The sequence below is a fragment of the Dipodomys ordii genome, unplaced genomic scaffold (assembly GCF_000151885.1).
Source record: "Dipodomys ordii isolate 6190 unplaced genomic scaffold, Dord_2.0 Scaffold179, whole genome shotgun sequence".
Taxonomy (NCBI): Eukaryota; Metazoa; Chordata; class Mammalia; order Rodentia; family Heteromyidae; genus Dipodomys; species Dipodomys ordii.
This window is the reverse complement of record NW_012267395.1, coordinates 34,986-50,698: the sequence shown is the minus strand read 5'-3', so window position 1 is coordinate 50,698 and position 15,713 is coordinate 34,986. Positions and strand designations below refer to the sequence as shown.

The 15,713-nt window shown below is 59.3% G+C and overlaps 2 protein-coding genes across 2 annotated transcripts in view; one reads left to right on the top strand and one right to left on the bottom strand.

The window, feature by feature from the left end:
* Positions 1-1,848: 1,848 nt before the first annotated feature.
* Gpihbp1 (glycosylphosphatidylinositol anchored high density lipoprotein binding protein 1) lies at positions 1,849-3,635 on the bottom strand. The gene is made up of 4 exons (XM_013033922.1): positions 3,344-3,635; positions 2,852-2,983; positions 2,367-2,483; positions 1,849-2,268 (listed from the first exon to the last, which is right to left on the bottom strand). Exons 1-4 carry the CDS (start codon positions 3,558-3,560, stop codon positions 1,940-1,942), a joined length of 795 nt encoding a protein of 264 aa, XP_012889376.1. The 5' UTR covers positions 3,561-3,635; the 3' UTR covers positions 1,849-1,939.
* Positions 3,636-9,446: 5,811 nt separating this feature from the next.
* Ly6h (lymphocyte antigen 6 complex, locus H) overlaps positions 9,447-15,713 on the top strand; it is a 21,549-nt gene continuing 15,282 nt past the window's right edge. Inside the window, exons 1-2 of the mRNA XM_013033827.1 lie at positions 9,447-9,475; positions 9,664-9,731. Coding sequence (XP_012889281.1) covers positions 9,447-9,475; positions 9,664-9,731 — 97 coding nt within the window. The remainder of the gene's footprint in view (positions 9,476-9,663; positions 9,732-15,713) is intronic.

The window sequence follows — 15,713 nt, the reverse complement described above, 5'->3', positions numbered from 1 at the left end:
CTGGGCAGCAGCTTCTGGGGCCCTGACTCATGCCACTCAGCTGCAGAGAGCTCAACTGTACACCATAGGAGGAAGGCTGGGATGCCAGGGACAGGGCAGGAGGCAGGAGGGACAGAGGCTGGGGAGACAGAGGTCAGACATCTCCAGAGCCTGTGGAGATGCTCTCATGTGCACACAGGACCTGGGTGTGCTGCTTAAGCCAGGTGTGCACAGGACTCTGGGCTCTGGGGCTGCCTCTCACGCCTCTGCCAGAGCTCAGCGGGGGTCTCAGCCTTCAAGGCCCTCTTCCCCCGAGGCCCCGGGACCAGACTGGTGCCCCTGTGCCCTCCCCTGGCTCTCCATCACAGGCAGTAAGGGCTCTGAATGAGGTGATGACCCTTCACCAGATGCCTTCCCATGCCCAAAGTGCAGCCAGACCTTTGCCGGTCATTTCTGGAAGTGAACTTCCTTTCTGGACGGCTGAGCTGTGGAGGCAGCAATGCCCAGAATTCTTGCTAAGGGAGCCAGACAAAGCTGCCATTTTAGATGCATTTATTTATTTTTATGTCGGTCGTGGGGCCTGATCTCTGGACCTGGGCGCTGTCCCTCGGCTTTTCACCTCAAGGCTAGCGCTCTACCACTTAAGCCACAGCACCACTTCTGGCTTTTTTTTCTTTTTCCTGGTGCTGAGGAATCAAATCCAGGGCCTCATGCATGCAAGGCAAGCGTTCTACCACTGAGCCACCTTCCCAGCCCTGATTTATTTTCCCACTCCATTCATTCAGTGCTGAGGATAGAACTCTGGGTCTTGCTTACATCAAGAGCCAAACCTAGGCTAGGAAGTTGGCTCAGTGGTAGAGTGCTCGCCTAGCATGCATGAAGCCCTGGATTTGATTCCTCAGTACCATATAAACAGAAAAAGCTGGAAGTGGCACTGTGGCTTAAGTGGTAGAGTGCTAGCCTTGAGCAAAAGAAGCTCAGGGACAGTGCCCAGGCCCTGAGTTCAAGCTCCAGGACTGACAAAGAAAGAAAGAAAGAAAAAAGAGCAAGACCTTGTTTCACATCTTACCCCTCCAAAGGATTCCTCCTTTCTTGTGGTACTGGGGTTTGAACTTAGTAGGCAGGTCTCTACTAATGGAGCCCTTCTTCAGCTCTCCTCCCCCCTCCAAATTCCATTCTTGAGGACCCTAAATTTTATCATCAGTTAAGGACTAGGGTTCTGAGTCCTAGCTAGCCGGAGTGAAAACTGAGTTCTAAAAGCTGAGTTGTTAGAGCCTAATCTGGGTCCCAGGGGCCGCATCTGACCGCTGGGTACTGTCCAGGCAAGGCCGCTCTCCTCCCCGGTGGGGACTCCTTGAACTCAGAGCCAGGCCTTACCCTCTCAGAGCCGCATCCCAGGGGCCACTGCTCCTAGCTGCTCCTCCCGCCCGCAGCCCCTCACACCTTCCAGCCTCCTCCCTGATATCCTGGCCAGGGAGGGCTACGGATTCCTGGGCCCAGAACGAGAAGTTCTACCTCGCCCAGGGCCTCCCTCCCCCTACTTTCTCCCTCCCTCCCTCCCTCCTTCCTCCTGTTCCCTCCTTCAGTCCCAGCTACTGCAGCCTGCTGGGCTTCCCTCCTAAGTCCCTCCCCTCAAAGGCCTGTGTCCAACACCTGGACAGGACAGGGCGTGGCTCGTGTGGCAGCTGGAGGAACAGCTCTGCAGGGCTCTAGTGCTGGGGTGCTGTAGGTCCTGGGGCGCAGGTGCCTCAGCGGGGACCTGAGGCCCACAGGCCCTTGTCTTACTGCTCGTGAACAGAGAAGAGAGGACGCACGAGGAAGCCGAAGGGGGAAACTGAGGAGGGAGACGGCCAAGGAGGCAGCGCTGGACTGTGAGACACCGCCAAGTTTATTCTCCAGAGCCGGTCGCGGGGAGGGGAGGCATGGACAGGGGGTCCCCGGTGGAGGGGTGGCAGGGCCCTTAGGCCTCCACTGTCCAAAGGCTGGCAAGGAGGGGGAGCAGGAGGGCTGTGCCCATACTTTTTGGGCAGCCTGTGAAGCCTGGTGCCCCACTGCCCCGGGAACTGCCAGGCCCATCTTCCCGAGGGCCACCTGCACGGCCACCCTGGGGCTGGCCAGTTCTGCCACCCTGGGGGCTGCCTGCCCCGCTGGGGGGCCTCTGCCAGGGCGGGGCGTTGCACAGCGTGGACTGGCAGCAGGTCTGGTTCATCTGGGTCCCCTCCACCGTCTTGGTGAGGGGTCGGCAGGAGTCCGTGCACCACATGGAGTAGGTGGTCAGGAAACCCGAGTCTGGGGGTGGAGAGCAGGTGTGGGGGTCAGGAGCGCGGGTGGCGGGTGTGCCTGGCCTGGTGTGCGGTGCCCGTGCCGGGCTGCGTGTGCTCACTCACCGGTTCTGCCGTGGGAGACCATGGTGGTGCAGAAGGTCTGGCCACTGGAGCAGCGCTTCGTCTCCTGGCAGCGCTCCCTGTCCTTCAGCAGCAAGCAGGTGTAGCACTCCAGGGTCACTGCCGGCGGCAGCGAGGCCAGCTCAGCCCCAGGACCCCCACACCCCTCAGCCTCCCCCCAAGCCTCTCCTCGATGGGGCCTTTGGGAGGACAGAATAGGACGGGTCATGGGGCACCAAGCAGGTGAACCTTTGAGTTCTTCTGCTCCTGAATTAACTCATGGCGACACTGTCCACGGTGCGGGTGCCGGCCCTGGGCCTGGGCGTCCCGTGGGGCCTGGAACAGGGCTGAGGAGCCCGTAGGTGGGGGGCCGGCAGTAGCTGGTGGAGGCTGAAGATGGGGCAGACCTGGGTCCCTGGTTGACGCTGGGGGTGGGGGATGGGCCAGGAAAGGAGGAAGACGGGGGGAGGGCCCGGGTTGAGGGGTACCTCTGTCCTTGCTGCTGAAGATCATGTTGGTCTCGTCTTCCTCCTCTTCCTCATCGTCGTCATCGTAGCCGTAGCCTTCCGACTTCACGTCCTCCTCATCCTCCTGTGCCAGCCTGTGCCCTGTACACTCGGCTGCCGGGTACAGAGGACATGCTCGGGGCCCCGTGCCAGGGCTTCATGGGTCTGTGCCACCCTTCTCGTCCTTCCAGAGCACTGCCACGCTGTGTCAGCCCAACCTCAGGCCCGGGGAGGGGGGAGCTCCTGGGCCCACAGTGTTGGGGTCCCAGGGCAGCCCCAGCCACCTTCCTCTCGGCTTGGACACGCCAGCTCTTCCCCTCCTTCCCCCAAAGCCCCTGCCCGGTCCCCCGGCTGAGGGGTCCTTGGAGGTCCGCGTGGGCCCCTGCCTGGTCCCCCAGCTGAGGAGTCCTTGGAGGCCCACGGGGGCCAGGGTGCCCCTCCCCCGACACCCCAGGGTGGCCCGTGTCCCCGAACCTGGCTGCTGGCACAGCAGGAGGGTCAGAAGGACAGCCCCGAGCGCCTCCATCCAGCTGGGCGCTGTCCTGCCCACTGCGAGTCTGCCTTTAGGGCTCTGGGTCTGCGGTAGGTGGACGAAGGGCAGTCCCGAGGCTTTCCGTGGCCCCTGCCACAGCCTCAAACAATGAGCCTCGACACCAGACCCCAGCTGTAGGCGCCAGACCAGGCGGACCATTTCCCTCCAGGACCTCCTGGGGCCAGAGGGGAAGGGGAAATGGCTGTATCAGCCTTGTGACTTCCTGTCCCCCCCGTTCCTGGGCCGGGGAGGCGGTAGAAGGTGGATGCCACCTGCCTCAGCAGCCACCTGGTCCTGCCTGGGTCCTGGGCTTCCAGGCCTTGGCCCGGCAGTGGCAGTGCTTGCCGGAGCCTGGCCCTGGGTGCAGTCAGCCCTACCCTGGGGGCCCAACGGGGAGCAGAGGGGCCTGAGGCTGCAGCCCCTTTATCTGCAGCCCATTTCTCGTGGGCATGTATCGGGCGTGGGGCTGTCCAGGAGCGTCCAGAGAACACAGCGTCCAGCTGCCCCTCGGGCCGTCCTGGCTCCCCTGCCTTGGCCCCTGCCCTCCACTCTGCCTCCGATGCTATTCTTGCCTGCGCTCACGTGGCTTCCTCCCCCACCCCACCCGTCCCCACTCCCGGGTCATCTCCCCACGCAGGCCTTCCTTGCCCTCCCCCTTGTCCTCTGGCTGTTTGTCTCCCTCCCACATCATCTCCTGTGTCCTGGGGAGGGGAGCCTTCTGGGACGGGCTCCAGCTTCTGCCTGGCGGAAGGCTGGGAAAGCCATCAGCCCAGCGTCTGGCCGCCTGTTCATTGACAGCTGGACCCCCAGCCCCCTCCTGGAGGACACTGACACCCAAGCCCTTGGGGAGGGAGCCCCCTCCCCAACAGGCAGAGTGGGGGAGCGAGGTGCTGGATCAGAGCCCGGGGTCAGCGTGAGGTCAGCAGCGGGGCTGCTTATGGAGGGTCAAGGCAGCCCCTGGCCTCTGGGACAATACTTCTTGGAGACCTCAGCCACACAGTGCACTGTGTCCCCCGAGGTCCTCTTCAGCCGACTTTCTGCATGGCCTCCGGGTACCTGCCTGCCGCCTCTCCCAGTCCTGGAAGCCAAGGTTGCGTCCCCAGCCATGGTTCCCTCCTGCCAGCCCCGCCCTCTCAGGCCGGGAGCCCACTTCATGGCTCCAGCTGCTTCCTGTAGGACCCTTGACCAGGACAGCAGGGTCTGGGCCCAGAGCAGCGCTGTGGAACTGGGGACAGGGAGCAGCCTCTGCCTTGGACAAGTGAGACTTGGTCTGGCGGATCCTCAGTTCTAGGGGGCAGTGTCACGATGCACCTGGCCTCACCGGTCATACCCGCGGCCTGACGGAGGTGCCCGCCAGCTGCCGGCTCAGGACTCAGAGCAAGCGCTACCTTCCACACTAGGACACACTGTTCCCTCCGCCCCGCAGGAAAAGCTTCAGGGTCTGGCCTGACACACGTGCAGAAGTGGATGAGTGTCCAGACCAGGGCTGATGGCCACGCGCGGGCCCAGGCCTCAATTCTGATGGCCTCGCACGCAGGGAGGGGAGTCCCCTTCACCCCACGGCACCGCCGCTTATGCAGCTGGGGGCCCACACCCGCCGCCAGTGTCCTGGTGTCCTCCCAGGGGAGGGGCACGCCTCCCTGAGTCCCCAGGTTTGCCAGCTCCTTTGCAGCCGGAGCTTCCCCCTGGGTCTCTCTGGATGGCCGGGTCCCTCCTCATCATTGCGGGAGCCCCCTGTGCCCTGGGCCTGGCCTGCCTGGCCCCCAGCTCTGGGGCTGTCCCGGGGCCACGGCTGGTCCTCGGGGCCTCCCTCGTGGGGGCCAATGTGGTGTCGCGGTGCCCTTTCTGGGTGCAGAGTTCCGTTCTGGCTGTATCTGTCTGGCTACTCACACGCCCTCCGGCTGGGCAGCAGGTGGCTGGGTGGGGAGGGTCAGGGGATGGGGCAGTGCTGGCACCAGGCCGAGCAGGGACTGTGGGCCCTGTGGGGTGTCCTGCTGGGCTCCAGACCCCCGTGGTGGCCTCAGGGGACACGTGGTGTCTATCCTGACATTCTAAGGCTCCGGGGGGCGGCTGGGGTGCAAGCGCAGCGCGGCATTTGAAGAAGGGGTCTGGTCTGCTCCGTGAGAGTGGGGCTTGGGGCAGCCGGGACAGACGGCCGGCCTGGCACCCAGCTCCCCGCGCGGGTGCCCTCCTTTCCCTGCGGCTCGCCTCTCATTCCGGCAAGGAAAGCGCCTTCTCTCCAGCAGGGTTCAGAGCCTCCCCTGGACGGGCTGGGGAAGGCTCCCCGGGCACGAGGAGGGGTCTTTCCCAGGCCAAGCACCTTTTCCTAAGAACCTATACTCAGAAAGAGGCAGTGAGAGAGGAGGGGGAGGCCAGGGCTGAGCCCCACAGTCCTGTGCACCCCAGGACTTGCCAGGGTCATGAATTCCCTCACTCTGGCCACCCTCCTAGCTCTTGGGCCTTCCTGCTCTTCTCAGACCTCCTGACCCCATGCTGCCCACCCCAGGCAGAAAGGCTGCAGGCCTAGGCCTCCCTCCGCAGGACCTGCCTCCAGGGCCCAGACCCCTGCGTCTCCTCTCAGCAGATGCTCAGCTCTGCTTCTCCCAGGCCCATCCTTTGGGGATCCAGGGGCTGGAGGCTGGGCTTCACCGCTCTGCACAGTCCTGTGGGCTCTGCTGTCCCCCTCAGAACGCAAGGTAACGGCTGCATTCCTGGTGGAGAGATGGGGAGGAAGGAAGGGATGGGGGGGGTATGGAGGTGACCGGGGTGTGGGGCCCTGAGGTCAGGCGGGGTCAGTGAGCCCGGAGGACGGGTGAGGTCATGGTGGCGGCGGGGAAGCCCAGGTTTCTAGTCTCTATGGGCCCCCAGCAGTGCTTGGGCATCCCGAGGGGCTGGATCTGCCAGGAGCAGGAGGTGCCCCACTCTTGAGGGCCCTGGGGTCCCCCAAAGCTGAGAACTGAGCAGGTACATGCTCAGGGGGAGCTTCTGGGAGCTGCTGGGTGGCTGGACCCTTGAGACCAGGGAGGAGCTCTGGACCTTAGCTGGAACCTCCCCCCCCAGTGCCCAGTGCCCAGTGCCATGGGAGGGTCTCCACTGGGAGGGATGGGTGATGGGGGGCAGGGCTCTGTGTTCACGTCGGCTCCTTTTGTGCCAGATGGCACACGGCCTTGGTCTCTGGCGAGGCTGACAAGGCCTCTAAGCTCTGAGGAGGGGCAGACCCAGGCACCCGCCGGGCCCTGGGGAGGCCAGTGGCTCCGCCCAGACCCCTGCAGCCCTGCTGGAGGACGTCACCAGCTCCCCACTGCCCACAGCTGTGCTGGCTCTAAAGGCCCGGAGGGATCAGGGCGGAGGGAAGGCAGGGAGTGACATCGGGGAAACTCACATTCAGTGATTTCCAAGTTTACCAGCATCGCTCCAGACACTCAGGAGGTCTCTAGCTCTCCTCGTTCATCTCCACCTTGGCCCAGAGCCCTGAGCCTCTACCTCCAATTAACCACCAAGAAGCTGGAAGTGGAGCTGTGACTCAAATGGTAAAGCACTAGCCTCGAGCAAAAAAGCTCAGTCTGTGCCCAGGTGGAGTTCAAGCCCAGGGACGCTCACACAGCCACACACATAGCCACAGACACACCCAGACACATACACCAGATAGACACCCAGACACACATACACCCAGACACAGACACCCAGACACACCCAGACACACACACACAGCCACACACACACACACACACACATACACCCAGACACATACACCAGATAGACACCCAGACACACATACACCCAGACACAGACACCCAGACACACCCAGACACACACACAGCCACACACACACACACACACATACACCCAGACACATACACCCAGATAGACACCCAGACACACATACACCCAGACACAGACACCCAGATAGACACCCAGACACACATACACCCAGACACAGACACCCAGACACACACAGCCACACACACACATATACACACACAGACACACAGACACAGACACCCAGACACAGACACATAGGCACACACAGGCACACACATAGACACAGACACACAGTCACACACACCCAGACACACACCCAGACAAGCACCCAGACACATACACCTGGATACAGACACACAGACATGCACAGACACACACACCCAGACACAGATACACACAGTCACACAGAAATACACACAGATACACATAGACATACACACAGACAGACACACATAAACACATATACACAGACACACACACACATAGAACACATACAGACACAGACACACATACACATAGAATACATATACATAGACACACACAGACACAGACAAACACAGATACAATAAACACATAAACACAGACACACCGACACAGATACACACAACCCACGTGGTTTCCTAGCTTTGGTAACTGCAGAGACCTGGAGGCACTGACCCAGGGTGCTGTGGTGTGGCTGTGGTTTGGGCCTCTGTGTGGGCAGTGAGGCGGGGGCATGACCTCCAAGAGGTGGGGCCTAGTGGCAGGTGTCTGGGGTCCTGCCCTGGGGAGGGAATAGAGCTGTCCAGGGAGTGATGCAGGTCTCCTCGGGACAGGGATGGATTAGTTTCCAGGAAAGTGGATTGTTAGAAAGCAAGTTTAAGTGGGGCATGGGTGGTTCACACCTGCAATCCTAGCTACTCAGGAGGCTGAGATCTGAGATCTTTGCAGTTCCAAGCCAGCCCAGGCAGGAGAGTTGATGAGAATCTTTTCTCCAATTAACCACCCAAGAGCAAGAAGTGGACGTGTGGTTCCAAAGTGCCCAGTCTTAAGCAAAAAAAAGCTCAGGGATATTGTCCAGGCCCTTAGTTCAAGCCCCAGTACCAGTACAGACAGACAGACAGACAGTGATCTCAGTCTTCCTGGGTCACTGTCCTGCCTCCTGTCTCTCGGCTGAATCCTCTCTCCCTTCTCCACCAGGTGAGGGTGGCCAGCTGGACCACAATGTCTGAGTGAACTGTTCAGACAGCACAGGGTTGCCGAGGGCCAGCAGTGTGGGCACTGGCAGTGAGCACCCCTGTATCTGCGTTCTGGACTTGGAATACCACTGCCCTGGAAAGGAACAAGGCCTGTGGAGACACTCGGACGCTGGGGCAGGAATCGTACAAGCTGGCAGCTTCAGAGTTAATGCAGTGCCACAGTGAGGGTCTGCGTGCCGTGTCCACTTCACCCTGGCCATCTGCATGACCGTCTTCTCAGCAAGGGGAGGGCAGGCTGGGCCCCATGGGGACACACAGGGAGAGGACCCTGCACCTCACGGGGGACTGACTGGAGAGGGGCAGGAGGGAACTTAGGGGTAGGGTCTGGGTGACCCTTGGTTTGACAGTCAGAAGTGGAATGGGCATGGATCCGTGCATTTCACGGGAGGCAGCGTTTACCTCGAAATAACCAAACATGCTGAACAGCTGAGGACACCCATAGCTATGTGTGTGTGTGTGTGTGTGTGTGTGTGAAGTCTATCAATAATATGAGATGGGCTATTGGAGCAGGGGATGGGAAGATAATGTAAATCAAATATGGCAAGTGCTAATTGGACGTGAGGGTGTTTGTTGAGTAACTGTCCTGTCTACGTTCTAAGCAAGCCTGGCCCCGCTCAGCCTCCATGATCAGACAAGGTTAGGTGTGTTCAGGGTGGTAAGGCCGTAGACTCACTGTACAATTCTCATTGTTCCTGTGTGTTTTGTTTCAAGGACACACGGGGCATGATGAGCCAGAGATGGGGTGTCAGCTTATTGTGGCTGCAAGAAGAAAACTACCACACACTTGGCAGTTTCAACATCATGATTCTGGAGCCCGAGGGTTGTGTCCTGTCCCCGCCCTGCCCCCCCCCCCCCGCGGGTCCTGGGGCTTGAACTAAGGGCCTGGATGCTGTCGGTGAGCTTTTGTGCTGAAGGCTAGCACTCTACCACTTGGAGCACAGCTCCACTTCCAGCTTTACAGTGGTTATGAGTCTCATGGACATCGCTGCCTGGGCTGGCTTCGAACCACAATCCTCACATCATCTCTGAGTAGCTGGGGTTACAGATGGGAGCCACCGGCCCCTGGCTGCGAGGGTTTGTTGTTAGTAGGTATTTGATGGGGCTCAGCGTTTTAAGCTGAGGTGTCACTGGGGCCACGCTCCTCAGAGGGGACTGTGGGGGGGGGAGGAGGGGGAGCCCTCCTGGCCTTGGCTCCAGGCGTTCCATGGCTTCTGTGGCTTATGGCCACAGAGCTCTTCTGCTCCCTCTCTGGCTCCTGTCAGGACTCTCGGGGCGCCCTCACAGCTCCTGGCGGGCCCATCTTTGCGCAGCTTCCTGGGCGCAGACTCGGGTAGGTGCGGGGATTCTGACAACGTCAGCGCAAGCACAGCAAGGAAGTCCGCGCTGCGGCCAGCGGCCCCTCAGCCCTCAGCCCTCTGCCTGCCGACTCTGCCGCTTCCGTCTGGCCTTGGAGTTTCCAGAGGCCTGGCAACCGGTGGTTCCTGACCCCCGACCCTGTTTCTGACACAAATACGCCTCTGGGAGGCAGCTCTGGGGGTGTCCAGCTCCAGTCATGGGCCAGACTCTGAGCAGAAAACAGAGTCTTGGCCATGAGCAGGTCCTGTCCTTGGCTCGGGGTACTTGTTGGGGTGTCCCTGGAAACAGGCAGTGTTTGAGCCAGCTTGGGCTGGGGGAGGATGGGAACCGGCTTCCCGCCAGGGCTCAGGCAGAGGGGTCTGGGCCAGGCCTGAGCATCCCTTTTGCTCTGCTCAGTCATTAGAGCGAGGCCTTTCTCCTGTTAATCAGGAGCGTGATTGTTATTCTTGTTTGCAAAAATCCTGATAGGGCGAACCCAGCTCACGTGCGCGGCAGGAAGGCAGAGTAGCCTGGAAACCGGGCTGGAAATCTGGTCTCCCTGGCAACCCAACCCAGCTTGGGGAGAGCGGGTCTCAGATTGGCCGTCCCAAGGGGCCAGCCCTCCCCTCCTCAGACGTTGTTATTTGGACATCCTGACCCCTCTGGTACCTTACCCCACTCCAGGCCACCCTCCAGCCATGCTCTGCCCCCGGCACTACCTTCTGCTGTATAGCAGATCACCACTGAATGTAAGGGCTTCACACGACAACGTTCTTTTCCCTCCGTGTCTGTGGCTGGAATCCAGGTGTCCTGTGGGAGGGGAGGGGCTTGGGCCCTTGCTTTCCTCTCAGGCTGGGACACCCAGAGGCTCCGCTGGGCGGGGGAGGGGGCGGGGGCAGGAGGGGGAGGACAAACCTCAAGGTCACTCACTGGCTATACCAGCCCTGGGGCTGGAACTCAGGGCCTGGGCCTTGTCCCTGAGCTTTTCCCACTCAAGGCTGGCACGCTATCACTTGAGCCACAGCTCCACTTCCAGCTTTTTGGTGGTTAATTGGAGACAAGAGTCTCATGGACTTTCCTGTTCAGGGTGGCTTTGAACCATGATCTTCAGCAGTTTGGATTGCTGGCGTGAGCCACCAGTGACTAGCTCTTTGTTTTCTCTCCTCATACTGGGGGTTTGAACTCAGGGAGTAGTTGGCACCTTTTAGCTTTTCACTTAAAGCTACTGCTCTACCACTTGAGCCATAGCTCCTCATCTGACTTTTTACTAGTTAATTGGAGACAAGAGTCTCATGGCTTTGAATTGCAATCCTCAGGTCTCCTGAGTAGCTAGGATCACAGGCGTGAGCCACCAGCACCTGGCATTACTCTCCATTTTACATATAAGATGGCTATGCCTGCAGGTTTGGATTGCAAGAAGGAAGCCCCAGCCCAGGCCGGACCAGGGACTTGCCAGACACCGGCGCCCTGTGGGCGGGGAGGGGCCGGGCTGCCGAGGGCTCTGGGTTCCTCAGTCATGTGCTTGCGGAGTCCTGGCAGCCAGGGGAGGAGAATGAGGCCTGGGTTACCTGCTTCCCTGGCACCCGCGTGGCTCTGCGGGCTGTGCCCAGGCCAGGCCGGTGGCGCCAGCCCACAGCTGGGGCACCGTGAGCCGACTGGATGGCAGGAGGCACAGGGGTGGAGGGGAGCTCTGACGTGCCCAGGGTCAGAACCCTGCTTTATGGTTAAGGGTCTGAGCAAGGCCGGGGTGAGCAATGATACCGGCCACCTGCCTGCAGAGACCTGAGGGGCTGAGAGCTGGCCTCCCCGTGTGCCAGGGCCACTGGAGGAAGTGTGCGCACGCGAGGGCACTAGAGGAAGTGTGCACACGCGAGGGCACTGGAGGAAGTGTGCACACGCGAGGGCACTGGAGGAAGTGTGCACACGCGAGGGCACAGAAGGAAGTGTGCACACGCGAGGGCACTGGAGGAAGTGTGCACACGCGAGGGCACTGAGGAAGTGTGCACACGCGAGGGCACTGGAGGAAATGTGCACACGCGAGGGCCAGTAGAGGAAGTGTGCACACGCGAGGGCACTGGAGGATGTGAGCACACGCGAGGGCACTGGAGGAAGTGTGCACACGCGAGGGCACTGGAGGAAGTGTGCACACGCGAGGGCACTGGAGGAAGTGTGCACATGTGAGGGCCACTGGAGGAAGTGTGCACACGCGAGGGCACTGGAGGAAGTGTGCACATGTGAGGGCCACTGGAGGAAGTGTGCACACGCGAGGGCACTGGAGGAAGTGAGCACACGCGAGGGCACTGGAGGTAGTGTGCACAGGCCAGGGCACTGGAGGAAGTGTGCACACGTGAGGGCACTGGAGAAAGTGTGCACACGCGAGGGCCAGTAGAGGAAGTGTGCACACGCGAGGGCACTGGAGGAAGTGTGCACACGCGAGGGCACTAGGTAAGCTCAGGGAGAAACAGACGGCATTTCCACGCACAGGCTCCATGCAGGCAGGCCAGGCCTTGCGCACCGGCGTGTCTTGTGTGTCTTGCCTTCTGGGCCTGTCGGCAGGCGACCCCGCGGCCCCTGTGTGCACACCTGTCTGCCCTGGACCCAGGTACATGTCGTGAACAGAAGCAGCGGAGAGCCCACTCCCCTGTGCCTCTGCACAGCCACTACGCTGGCCTGAGCTTCCGGCTGCCCTACTGGCCTCCCTGGCCTGTTCTAGAACCTTCCAGACCAACTTCCCTCAGCAGCACAGGGTCGTCTGAAGCGTCCATCATTTCACATGCCCAAGGTCACCCAATTGAGTCATGATGTTTGGGGGCTGTGGGGCCGGTGTGCTCCTCTCCTCTCCTGGGACCAGTCAGGTTCTCCAGAACAAAGCCCAGGTTTCCTTTTAGCAGTGGCTCGTGCAGGTTCTCAGTCCAAAGTCCGAGTGGGTGGGCTGGCAGGCAGGGGGCCCAGGAAGGCTGGGGCTCAGGATCCCCTCCTGCTCATGATATTCTTTTGTTGTATTTAGCCCTTCAACTGATTGGGCCAGGCCTACCCACACCTCAGAGGACAATGTGCTTTATTCAAAATACACCAATGGAAGCATTTGGCATGGCGGTGCCTGTCTGTGATCCTAGCATTCAGTGGCTGAGATGGAAGAATCTTTGGTTTAAGGCAGCCTGGGTTACATAGCAAGATCCTGTCTAAAAGAAAGAAAGAGAAAGAGGGTAGGAGAGAAAGGAAGGATGGAAGGAAAGAGGGAGGGAGGGAGGGAGGGAGGGAGGGAGGAAGGAAGCAAGCAAGCAAGCAAGGTTGGCTAACTGCTCCCCAAACACCTTAACAGAAACTTCCAGAATAATGTCTGACTCATTATCTCAGCACCACAGCTCAGCCATCTTTCCCCATAAAAGTAGCCACTCACACCCCAGAGGGCATTGTTCCTCTCCATGCTGAAAGCGTGGCACAGTCCAGGATCTGCAGGAGGATTCCAAAGCCGCGGGACAGGGCATGTGCCCTCTCCTGCCTCCTCAGCCCGCAGTGGCCAGGACCTGCACACACCGCCCGCCCCACCTGCAGCCCTGTCCCCCCACCCCCCAGCCTGCCCGAGGTTTCCCTGGAAGCCTGCCTCTGCATGTTGTCTGGAGGAGCCTGCAGCCCGGCCTCCAACAGCACCGGTACGCATCCCACACCGTGGCTTCCTGGGTCTCCACAGAGCACACACGCTTCCATTGTCATAGGGCAGTGGTGACATAAACCCCCCTCCCCTTTGATTTTTGGCAATTGTGGGTCTTGAACTCAGGGTCTAGGCTACGTTCCTGAGTTCTTTTGCTCAAGGCTAGTGCTCTACCACTTTGAGCCACAGCGCCAATTTTGTGGTGGTTAACGGAGATAGAGTCTTGTGGACTTTCTTGCCCAGGCTGGCTTTGAACCACGATCCTCAGATCTCAGCCTCTTGAGTAGCTAGGATGACAGCTAGGATGAGCCACCAGTGGCTGACTGGATTTCTTTTCTTATGAGCCAGTCTTTCAGCATTCCCTTCCTTCTTGAATGCTGGGCCTTGCTCCTGTACTCCGAACACACACACACACACACACACACACACACTTCATTTATCTATTTAGTGGCAGTCCTGGGGCTTGAACTCAGGGCCTGGGCATTGTCCCTGGGCTTCTCCACTCAAGGTTAGTACTCTACCGCCTGAGCCACAGCTCCACATGCGCATTGTTTTTTCCCACTTTCAGTGGTTAATTTCAGATAAGAGTGTTTTGGACTTTTCTCCCTGGCTGGCTTCAAACCTTGATCCTCAGATCTCAGCCTCTGGAGTAGCTAGGATGACAGGCGTGAGCCACAGGACCCACGATGCTCTTTATGGCTTTCTTTAGTAAAGGGCAATTAGTGGTATACCTCTCAACTTCTCTGAAATACATTTAATTTTTGGAAAAAATACACTTGTTTGGCAAATGTATTTCTCTAAAGCTTGAAATAACCTTTCAACTTTTAAGACCTTTCTCTTAGGAAAGTTTGAACAGTCCACTATATTAAGATGCCTTCTGTGTCCTGATTCTGCAGTTGCAGATTTAACTAGATTAAAAGGAACTCAAAAGAATAGAGTCCTAAGACTTTCTAATCAGCAATTTCTTTAGATTTGCAGAGCCTGGGACATCGGGTACCTGCAGAGGGCCGCACTGTGGCTCTGCGTTCTGGCTTTCCAGATAAATCTTTTATTTGTCCCGATAGTTTGGCCTTGGGTCACTGGTGGAGCTGGTGGGAAGCAAGGGATGTGGGCCCAGGTCACAGGACCCCCACCCCACGCCCAGTGCTGCTCATAGGCTTGCCTCCCACCAGGGGCTGCCTCCCACGGGGTGGCTTCCCTGGAAGCTTTGTTTGGGCACGGCTTGTGTGGCCAGAACCCACACCAAGACCTGGACCCCAGATCCAGGAGGGTCCTAGCTGTGCTCAGGATGCAGCTGGCCTGTCTGGCGGGCAGGCAGGCTCTAGAGATCTAGCACCCTATGTATTTGTTTGAATTGTGTTTGGGCTGCGCCCTGCCTGTAGCCCCTTCTTCCCCTGATTCTGTCCTCCACTCTAAAAGTGCTTAGAGACCTTTTCTCTACCGTAATGTCAGTCGGGTCCCCTCAATCTCTCTTGCCTGCCCCTTCCTTCGTCTCCATCCTCAAAATCGTCCAGTGAAGCAGTGAGCAGACAAGGGTCTAGAGCCGAAGCTTCTTGGGTTCTGAGGGTGGCTGTCATCTGGTCACCGGGTGACTCTAAGCAGGGAGTGCAACCTCTCTGGGCAGTCTCCTCATCTGCAAAATCAGAAATGAAAACAATCCCTGCACAGTAGGATTACTATGAGTCCATACTGAGATAATATATGTGCTTTGAGCAAGTGAGACAGCGTATGTGCTCAATCATGTTATATGAGGTGACTATCGGGCAAAGGTGTATTCTTCTAGTGATCAGCTCTGTGTGGTCATGCATGCCTGTAATCCCAGCACTGGAGGCGCTAGTGAGAAGACAATGAATAAACCCAGCTTGTGCTGTATTTCCGGAATATAAGCATACTAGCTAACACAGAGGCTCACTACCTGTGATTCTAGCCACCCAGGAGGCAGAAGTTTGGGAGGAACAAATTTTGAGGCCAGCCCAGGCGGAAGAGGTTGGGGGCCTCCCATCTCAGGCCAGTGAGAAGCTGGGTACAGTACCTGTGCCGGTCACCCCAGCTGGGGCCACCCCATGTCACCCCGGCCTAAACAGGAGGCCAGCCGTCCAAGCTTGCCCTGGCAAAAAAGCTCCATCCTACCGGGGAAATGAAGAAAGGAAAACAAACGGCTGGGGGCCCGGCCCCGCCGGCACAGCGCCTGCCTGGGGAATGCAAGCCCCGGGTTCAAACCTTAGTTCCCCCTCCCTGATCATGAGTGTCACGCAGGGCTGGGCGGAGACCGGGAGCTGTGGCTTCCCCTTTCCCGGTGCGGGGCGAGTCGCGGGCACCTGTCCA